General features: G+C 37.3%; 1 protein-coding gene across 2 annotated transcripts in view; it reads left to right on the top strand.

Moving 5' to 3' along the window:
* The first annotated feature begins 2,393 nt into the window (after positions 1-2,393).
* necab1 (N-terminal EF-hand calcium binding protein 1) overlaps positions 2,394-10,629 on the top strand; it is a 43,892-nt gene continuing 35,656 nt past the window's right edge. For both annotated transcript variants that reach the window (XM_080862408.1, XM_080862407.1), the window contains exons 1-3: positions 2,394-2,528; positions 5,561-5,585; positions 8,483-8,591. In XM_080862408.1, the coding sequence (XP_080718534.1) occupies positions 2,439-2,528; positions 5,561-5,585; positions 8,483-8,591 (224 nt within the window). In that variant the 5' untranslated portion in view covers positions 2,394-2,438. The remainder of the gene's footprint in view (positions 2,529-5,560; positions 5,586-8,482; positions 8,592-10,629) is intronic.

Raw genomic sequence — 10,629 nt, 5'->3', positions numbered from 1 at the left:
CATTTTGAACACACGTCATTTTGATGGTTTATGAAATTTAAATAAATGTAACTGATAAACAACTGAAGCAAATTAAAACACACAAACACATACACACACACGCATGAGATTCATATAAATTCATGAGAGCAATTTATTGTTGTTGTAGTTACATGCTTTCTGACACTTATTTTAGTGTGTGTGTGTGTGTGTGTGTGTGTGTGTGTGTGTGTGTGTGTGTGTGTGTGTGTGTGTGTGTGTGTCTCAATGTGCAGAACAGATGTTACCTATACCAGGGATGTCAAACTCATTTAATATCGTGGCCTTCAGTGGGCCAGACCAGTGTAACGTCCCTTTCTGTCAGTGTAAATGCATGTAACTGCACATTTAATCCCCGAGAAGCGTTAATATAGGGGGGAAGTGCAATTTCAACAGTATTTCTCAGTTTTTCTACATTATTAATGTAGAAAATGACAGAAAGGTTTTTGGTACCTCATTGCCTACATAAACATTCCAGTACTGATATCATTATTAGTAGTATAAGTAAGTAGGCACTAAAAACAGGAACTTTTATGTCCTTTAATTATCTATTACTTTACTTTGGTATAGTGTGAATGGCAATAGGAGAGGTTTTTATGAACTTGTGAAAAGCTTATCAAAATACAGATTAAAGTTTAAATCTATGCATTCCTTCACACTTTCTACAACCTTTCAGTGGGTCAGATTGGAGTCTTTGCCAGGCCAATTCTGGACCCTGGGCTTTATGTTTGACACCCCTGATCTACACATATGTTTGCTCATTGGCATATAATCCTACAAAAAAGGTTCTCAATTCAGTTTTATTCTACTATAAAAATTATATGTTTCCTCTTGATCACCTAAAATAACATGCTCTTAAATTCAGCTGGCAAAAGTATAGATTGTCTCCAATCAGTCTTCATTCACAACAAGATGAATTAAGCTTAATTTTCTTACCATGTTCATTCAAAATAGCTTTCAAAGAAGGAATCAAAAATAAATATCCATCATGCAATGAGGTGATGAAGAAGCAGACCTAAATGCAGTACATGTACCACAAATCTGTAACTGAACAATAGTACTGCAGTAAATATAGTTAGCATAAAAATACACTGCAGATTATTTTTATGGACATAATTTCACGTTTATAAAAATCTGGTTCATAATTTCAGGCGGCACACTACTGTGAAATGTGGCAGAGTAAGAGCACTTTCACTTATTCTCCTGTATTTCTGAGAGCATGCAGTATAATATTATAGCCTGAGGGGAATCACCCTGCTTGGTGTGCTCAGCATAAATTCATAACGAGGGGAGTGAAGCAGACAATAAGTTCATTGGTGCATCTAACACCGCTTTCTCGGCTGTGGAGCTGTAAGCCTTGAGGTGGTAGTCCTTTAAAAACAGACTAACCCCTCCTATCTGAGCATTGTCTCACATAAACCCTGGACTATTAATTAAATTATATGTTTTTTCTTTTTTTTTTTTCATCAATGTAATTTTTGGTTTTGTTGATCTGTATTTTTGTGCTATCACAGCACCCCACTAGATGGAAGTGTTACACAGTTTTACAGCCATTTCAACCCAATACAAGTTTAGCATGAGCGATACATGTGGCAGATTATAACATACATATCCTTGTTATAGTTCAATATTCCTCTTCTTCTTCTTTTGCTAATGCAAAGCTACAATAGAAAGCATTCTTAATGAGTTGTTGTTTTTTAATTTGTTTGTTTTTTAGTTGTATACATTTTCATTATGGTCAGATTAAAAGAGAGCATATACTGCAGCGAAAACACAGAAATGTCAGTCCTTGAGAGACTGGCCATTTTTGTGTGTTGAAGTGAGACCACCGTTTTCAAGCATTCAACTACCTGGGGGGAGGGGGATCTGTCTAGAGAGGACATCATAAGCCGACCTTTTATGTGGCCTTTGTAGCTTTTACAAAAAGTTCACATTTATGTAACAGCCCCTCTGTTGGAGTAAGCTATTAGTGCTGCTCATTTGGCTGAATGCAGCGATGTTGTCAGAGTGTCTCAGGTGAAGTTTCTATGTATTTAATTATATATTTTAAAGCCTGTGCATCACAGTGTGAAAAACACGAACACTTCGCATCAACTGAGGCGGGATCAACACAGACAGTCAGTATATGGCAGGCTGTTGATTTAGCTGTCAAAATAAAAGCATATAGCTGCACATCGCTGCCTAACGGGGAGGAAAAAGCAGTCTCAAAGCTGACTGCAGGGCAGTTATATTTGGGCTTCGTTACGTGCACTGTAAGGATCGCATTAACTCTTATTTTCGGCTTTTAAAAGTAAACGTTTAATTGTGGCACTCCAGCCCGGAACTTGTGCGTTACTTCGCGTGTCTTGTCGGAGTCAGAGAATAAGAGGTTCAAGCGGACACACATTCCTCTGCAGATCACAAGTGAAGCTACACTGTGGATGATGGATTGTTCAGAAGAGGTTCAGCCGGTGTCCGAGGAGCCCAGCGCTCAAATAGAGCTCAAAAAGGGAATGTCCATTTTCATTGATGTAAGTATCATGTGTTTTTTATCCTTATTAAGACCAAAATTACACTTAAAAATCAACACTGTTAAAACATAACTGTAGAAAAATATATATACCAGGATTACCGGTATGTGATCCTTACAAAATGCATTACAGTTTACAGATTTCAATTTATTAGAAATAAAGAAGACCTATTAGTGTTGATTGTGGCTCACTTGATTTAATATGGATTCCTCTAATGTATGACGTGTACAGAGGGCTTTCTTTCTAGTAATTATTTCATACAACTCACATGTACTTTATCTATTTGGTAGAAGGATTTCAAAGCTTACTCCTTTCGCTTCTCCTCAGCCTTAAAATCAAACACAGTAAAATAATTAATTAGTAGAAATCTGCCCCGTTTTGTTGATATGTTTGTTCACAAATCCAGCTTAAATATGAAAAATCTAATTAACATTAACATATTTCTAATTTGAAAAGAGAAACCTGTATTTTTTTGTGGGGGAAATGATCATGCAAACATGGATGTAGGTTTTGTTTGAGTATTGTGCAGGGGGTGGGGGTACATATTCAATTAAATTATGAACATCATTCACTTAATTTCCTAATTTTCACTGCAAATCTGTGCAAAGAAAAACAAACAAACCAAGCCATAGGTGGTAGTTGTAGACATGCTGGTGATTTTTCCTTAAGCGGGTCTTCTGTTTGGGTCCTGTTTTTGTTAGGGATGGAGGCAAGTGCAGAGGGTGTAAGTGTGGACAATAAAATAAGCCTAGGATTGATTCCTCACACATCTTAAACTCTCATCCTGATCTAATGACCCTTCTCCAAGTGTTTGTGTCTTAGCAGCTTTACCCCTGCTCTTAATCAGACTGCCTTCTGCCTCTTATCCACCTACTGATTCAATTTCCCTCCATGCTTTCATTCATTTGTGATATCTTAATCATAAACCTGTTGGCTGCCATCAGTATTTTCGGGAAGGCATAGAAGGAAAGCAAATGAACCAAGAGAAGTGTTTTGAGTGCTCGGTAAGAGGAGAAAAGTGCTTTATAGTACATTTAGCATTTAACCAGAGTTATTAAAGGCAGAGACCTCTATCTATCCAGCCAATGGCAAACTCATTATCTGTCTTCTCCAACTGGATTACAGGGAATCAAACCATTTCTTGTTTTTAGGGGAGAGCTGGTCACAAATTGTTGCTTCTTGGGTATATTTTGTTTCTTCTGAGCTTCAACCTCAGTGTGCTTCATTAATACACATATCTTCAACCCAATCACTGACATTATCTCAGATGTTTGCATTTTTATTCTGCTGCCGTTGTTGCGGTGTGAGATTTATTTTATTAATAGCATATGAAAGATTCATTTGGGTGAGCTGAGGTATGAAATGAGATGAGACCCGGACTTGAGTTTAATTACAGGGGTAAAAGCAGAAACGGCAGGAGTAGTCATCAAGATTACTCTAAATATTATTTAAGCCTGTACTATTAAGATTGTGACAATGCGTTCACGGGGTGATAAAGAACAGACACAACAGCTTTAGAGAGCAGACACAATTACATCAGGAGCAGGTGCTTATTTTGAGCATTTATTAATATCTATATTATTTTTATACTTAATTGATAAAAACTTAATTATATGTAATTAAAATACCATGACTTAAAAATATCCTATTCTAGTTTCATATAATACAAAGTGATGTCTTTTTTGGTAGTCTTTTCTAATTTATGTACACTCACCAGACACTTTATTTAGGTACACCATGAAGCTTAGTACTAGTTTGAGTACAGGGAGCTCATCGTTATGCTCAAGAAAGCATTTTGAGATGATTTTAAACTTAGTGAGATGATATGTGATCCTGCTGGAAGCAGCTGTGAGAACATGAGGACACTGTGGTTATAAAGATGAGCAACTCAGGTAAGCTGTGGCCTTAGAATGATGCTCAGTCAGTACTAATGGATCCAAACTGTGCCAAGAATATATTTTCCAACGCATTACATCACCAGCAGCCTGAATCACTGATACAAGGATGGATCCATGCTTCCATGTTGTTTATGACAAATTCTGAGTGTAGCAGCAGAAATTGAAACTAATTAGACCAGATAATGTTTTGTTTTTTTCTAGTCTTCTGTTGTCCAGTTTTGGTGAGTCAGTGTGACATGTAGCCTCAGTTTCCTGTTCTTAGCTGACAAAAGTAGCAGCTAGTGTGGTCTTCTGCTCCTGTAGCACATCTACTTCAGAATTCAACATGTAGGGCATTTAGAGATGCTCTTATGGATATCTTTGTTCCAACGAGTGGTTACTCTTGTTACTCTTGCCTTCCTATCAGCTCAAAGCAGTCTGTTCATTCTGGAATTTTCATCCAGAGAACAGCCACTCACTGGATATTTTCTTTCTCTTTTTTGGACCACTTTCTAACATGGTTGTGATGGTTCCTGCCAAGTGAATGGTTGATTACATATTTGAAATAATAATGAAACAAAACAATTTTTTCTGCTTTGTCGCTTTGTAGAGGAACTGAATTTAACTAAGAGATGAAGACAGAGAAGCAGTATTTGTACAGCAGATTAAAAAAAAAACTGGAAAAAAAAAGTAAATCAGAGCACAGAATCGACTGCCAGGAGCTTGAAGATGGTGGGTGGATATTTTATAGTAGTTTTCTTTTTCTTTCTTTTTTTTAACCTGTGTGCAGCTTTGGGCTAGAATCCTCTTAGTCTGGAAATCCCACAAATAAATGAATGAATTTAAAACAGACATCATTTAGATATAGATTTATCCTCCAAAGCCGCCTGTGCAGAGTCTTCTTCATGGTAAGTAAAAGTAGGATGTGCTATTTTGAGGATGGTGGCTCAAGCCTTTTACAGCTGATGTGGTCATTGCCACTCCGCCTTTCATCTCCTTTGGACTCTGGGACAGCACTATCAATAATTTAATGACGCACTGCTTTCGGCAGAGTGATCGATGATCCTCGCACTCACACACTTGCTTACTTTAACTCTGGTGGTGTGGAACCTGCTTTAATATCCTGTTGTTTTTTTCTTCATTTCCTAATTACAGATCTTACGGAGGGCCGATAAAAACGGTGAGTATTTCACCATCTGGCTCATTTCAGATTCACACACCAACACCACTCTCTTCTGTGTTGAGCGTCACTTCAACCTTTCTTTCACAGATTACTTTCTCAATGAAATTCCGATCATGACTCTCTGCTGATACTCTGTCAGTTTCCATGGAAACAGGAAACTGACCATGCCCACTGAGGTTCAGTTTCAGAGCATTTACAAAGAAAAACACTGACATTTGTGAACACTTTTATGATAGTGGTCCACACAAAATGACTCAGAGGTGCCCTATCAGGTGGCAAATTATGTTGTTGTTTCACCTCCACTCTCTAATGCAGGATAAACATACAAAAATACATCTTTTATGTTCTTATTGATCAGAGAAGTGCAGACAACAAAGGGAATCCAAAAAGCACTAAAATAATAAATAAATCTCTTTCTGTTACACATGCAAGTGTAATATAGGATGCACATAAATCCTCCATCTTAGCTTCTTTAAGCTGCTTCACTGTTTACTTTTCATTTAAAAACTGTTTTGACCCCACACAATTCAAGCAAGTCTTTGTTTGCTGAGATAATAAATATGCTTTGAAATAAATAAAACAAGATCTAAATTTCTTTCATTTAATTCTGGAAAGAATTAAATGAAGTAAAATTAGCAATTTGGTTAGATGATGCTTTAAGTTGTGGTTATCTTGTGACTGACAAGCGCCAACCTTAGACCTCAGTCACTCATGGAAGATCCTGACTTGTCTGAAAACACTTGCAAACTATTTGTTGTGAAAATACTGTGAAAAGTGTGACCAAACCATTCATTAATTTCCACAAAACAATAAATATAAGAAAAAAATAGATCAGTTTATAAGGAAATTCTTACCAGATGTTGGTAACAACCCATCCAATCCATGCATGCAAAGAAATCACACCATAAATGTCCATGAATTAAGTTATGTGTAAATAGAAGAAATGATAGAGAGAAAATGTGTTGATCATACGAAGAAAGGAAGGTGCAAAAAAGCACAAAAAGTCATGACCCCTGCTGAAATCTGTCAGGAGTTAGAAAGCAGTCGTGATACTTTGTGCAAATTATTACGTTTGCTTTTCAAATTAAAAGCTGCTCTTAATTGATGCAACCAACACGTTTCAAAAGGTGCAGCTTTTATGTTGAAGGCGAGTAGTCTCTGTTTCTGGTTTGGGTCACTCTTTTTCAAGTTTCACGACTGCTCGGCGAGTTGCATTGCAGACTGCACATAACCATGACAACCTGCAAGCGCCCAAACAAATCCCACTGTTTTTGATACAATACTGTATACCTCTTTGTAACCACTTTCACCCAGTGACTACCTGCAGCCAATTGCCAGTTGGTCGGGCAATACACATTTTTTCTAGCAACTGATGTTTCCCAGGGATTTCCCGACTGGTCTGTGTGACTGTGGACTCATGCGTGCAGTAGCCACGATGTCTGAGATTCACCCTGTTTGACAGTTTCATAGAAACAAGCTGGAAATGACCAAAATGTTCATGTCGAGGGTTCAGAAGGGGATGTTACGAAAAACTGCCGCTATGTCCATCCTATAACGTCCATCAGCGATAACCTGGCGGGTGTACTTTGCTGTAAACAAGTAAACATCAGCACCCATTTCTGGAAACAGCTGTTTGTTTTAAAATGTTAAAAAGGAAAATAGTAGAATCAATTTTCCTATAAGTCATATAACATACCGACAAATTAACAGACCTCTATATTTAGTTGTCTTTCTTTGACCTGCATATATTTTTAATTTGGGGCATCAGTTTGTAGCAGGAGGTTGAGGGTTTGATCCCCAACTCCTCCAGGCAGCATGTAGAAGTGTTCTTGGACAAGTTGCTGACCCATTTGCCCCTCATGTCATTAGTATATTTGTTATATCTACCCATTAAAAGTCTGCATGAATGTGTGACTGCGGCTTGTTGTGTAAACAACATAAATGCAGTCCAGTTGAATTTAGCAGAAATGACCAAAAATAGCAAATCAGTATTTTTCACATGGCATGACATGCTCCATCATCTACTAAATATCCATCCCACGCCGTGTATGATTTGAAGCCTTGTCATGCAGCAATAGAAGTCATCCCACATGTTTGTTTTTATTGTTGCACAAGGAGCAGCACATGCCGAACCTGCTCCGAGCGTATTTCTGAATGCACTGACAGTGACTCACTGTAGGCTCTATTTTTGGGCATGTGATTGTGTTCCCTTACAGCAGCTATAGAAACATGCTACACATTTCCTCCAGATCAGGTCAGCAGTGACAATTTGAAGATCGGCCACACTGTGTCACAAAAACAGGAAGACACCACTGGAGCCAGAGCTGCGTGAAAAACGAGATGTCGTTGGTCTTTGTTTTCGCTGGAGGGCGTTCAGTTTGGAGCGCTCTGTTTTGAAATTCTGTTTATTTTCAGCTCATGAATATTTCATACTACTTTTATTCTGTTCATAATTGCAGCGCCTCAAATCATAAAAAATGACTGACTGTTTGATATAATGTTAGTCTAGTGGAACAAATGGTGATGACCTGCTTTATATATGGAGAGAGGGATAATAAAAACAAGATCAATGTACCTTTGCTGGTTTATTTTGTTATGTTATATTACTCCTCGTTTGATGTGAAATAGAATCTGATGTTTAAACTTGATGCCATATTTTACTGATATAATTTTTAACATCTAAAGACACCTCAGGTCAAACCAGCTCAAGACAAATATTCTTTATCAATGTCATCTTATCAGTTTTATAACAAAATGATCCGCCAGTTTCACTTTTACATTTGTTTGGACACATTTTCTTATAGTCTGATGTCTTGCAAACACAAACCAAATCCACGATGTTTTAAAGTGTTGAGAAAGAAGCCATCCTGAGAAGATTTGTTCTTTACCCCCAGATGATGGAAAGCTGTCCTTTGATGAATTCAAATCCTACTTCTCTGACGGAGTCCTGACAGCTGAGGAACTGAAGGAGCTCTTTCACACGATCGATACCCATAACACAGAGTAAGACTCGCTTTACCTTCTTACCAGTTTATTCCATTCAGATGAGGAGAGGTAAGGGGCGAGAGTAATCGGTTTCAAAATTCTGAATGATATCGTTGTGTTTTCCCTTTTAATAACATTCATCTTTTTAAAAGTAAGAAGAGATTTACTTGCTCAAATTATTTTGTGAAGTAACTAAAATAATACAACAATATAAATGAAATGGCTGGTAAAATTTGTTTGGAGCTTTCCCACTGAGGCTTTGAGAGGTCATTTTGAATTTAGTTACTGCTTTCAAAAAGAGTTTTTTTTTTTATTGTAATACCTGTACAGATTTTTGTTTCACCCTGAGAGACTGCCACAAGTAGAGAAATAAAGTGAGCTTCTGCATGCTTTTCTTGTACACCATGTCAGTGTGTACCAGTGTGTGAATGTGAGAGTGAATGAATAGTGGAATTGTAAAGTGCTTTGAGGGTCTCGAAAAGTGCTTTATAAATGCAATCCATTATTATTATTATTATTATTATTATTATTATTATTATTATTATTATTATTACTCTCAAATATCAGGCTTGTCTAACGTGGTTTCCAAATTCTTGTGTATTATAAGTCACCTTTCAATCAGGGAAACCGTCAACGCATCACAATGAGGCCTAAATCATCGTTAATGATGATCCCAAAGTCCTCCCTCACTACACCTGTGAACTTTCTCTGTGGTCTTCCTCTTTTCCTCCTGACCTGCAGCTTTGTTCTGCAAGACTCAGCTGGAGGTGGAAGCACAGTAAATACAGATCATCTACTTTTAAAAATCAGGCACTGATGTGCAATGTTCCCTTTATAATCACAATGTCCCAAACACCTAACGGTGAGAGGAAGCCAAAGACACACTGACACTTCACTGTCGACCGATTTGCACTGATTTTTCTGCTTTTTAGTTCACACCAATTCTTTTAAATCACACACATGAGAAACCACATTACTTATGCTCCCTGCAGACATTATAATGTGAACCAGCTCCTGCATCAATCAGGATACAGATAATACTTATACAGTCACTCCTCTGTGATTACACTGAAGGCATTTGTGAGCAAATGACCCGCTGAGCCACAAGATATTTAGAAATAGCTGCTAGTTTCAGTTATATAATAGCAGTGCAGCACTGAAGCACTGTTTCTGTCTGAGAGGCATTTAGCAGGTGAATAAACCTTTTAGTGCCATTTTGACAAAGCTTAGATTAGTATGTAAGTATTTCTAATCTCTGTCTTCCAGCTATATAACACTGGCATCCTTAACCCTAAAGTCCCCGATCAAAGTTTTATATAAAGGAAACAAGTAGAACTAAATATATGTGTGTTATTGTAGAGTGATGTAGAACATGGTTAGGTTAGTAAAAGCATCTGTTATTGATCTAATGTTTAGATAGTCATAACAGAAGAGAAATAAAAGTGTAAAGCCATGCTAGCTTCTGTGCCACGCTTCAATTAGCATGTGCACAAACAAGCTAACAAGTGCTGTCATAAATATACAAAGTATAATATAGAGTAACTGTATCATCTTTCACCGTGTACAACCAGTATGTAATCACACATTATTATTTGGTTTACCCTTCATTACCTGCCAAAGAAATGGAGAATTTATGGTTAGCGTTAGCGGTTTCACACAGAGCACCACTTTTAGCACTTTAGCCACTGACTCTGTTGTGCATTGAATCAACACTGCTGGACATTTGGTTTTATGAAACTAAACTAAAGCTATTCACAACAGAAGAAGTGATGATAGTGATTTATTTCAATAGAAATACATTTTCTAATAGAGATGTCAAAGACTCGAGAGCACTCAGTATTTTTTATGATGAATTACCACTTTGAATAAACCACCTCACCTGGCCCTCAGTTTGACGTTAGACATTGAAAAATAATGATGATTATGTGTACTAATAAAGATCTGCAGTCTGAATCAGGTTGAAAATAGTTCTTCAAAAAGTGCTTGGAGAAACTTCATTCTGTGTAAGCTATTAGTTAAGTTTTCTTTGGTGTGCCTCACATTAATCAGATGCAGG

This window comes from Rhamphochromis sp. 'chilingali' (genome assembly GCF_963969265.1).
Source record: "Rhamphochromis sp. 'chilingali' genome assembly, chromosome: 17".
NCBI classification, from domain to species: domain Eukaryota; kingdom Metazoa; phylum Chordata; class Actinopteri; order Cichliformes; family Cichlidae; genus Rhamphochromis; species Rhamphochromis sp. 'chilingali'.
This window is presented reverse-complemented; position numbering and strand designations above follow the sequence as displayed.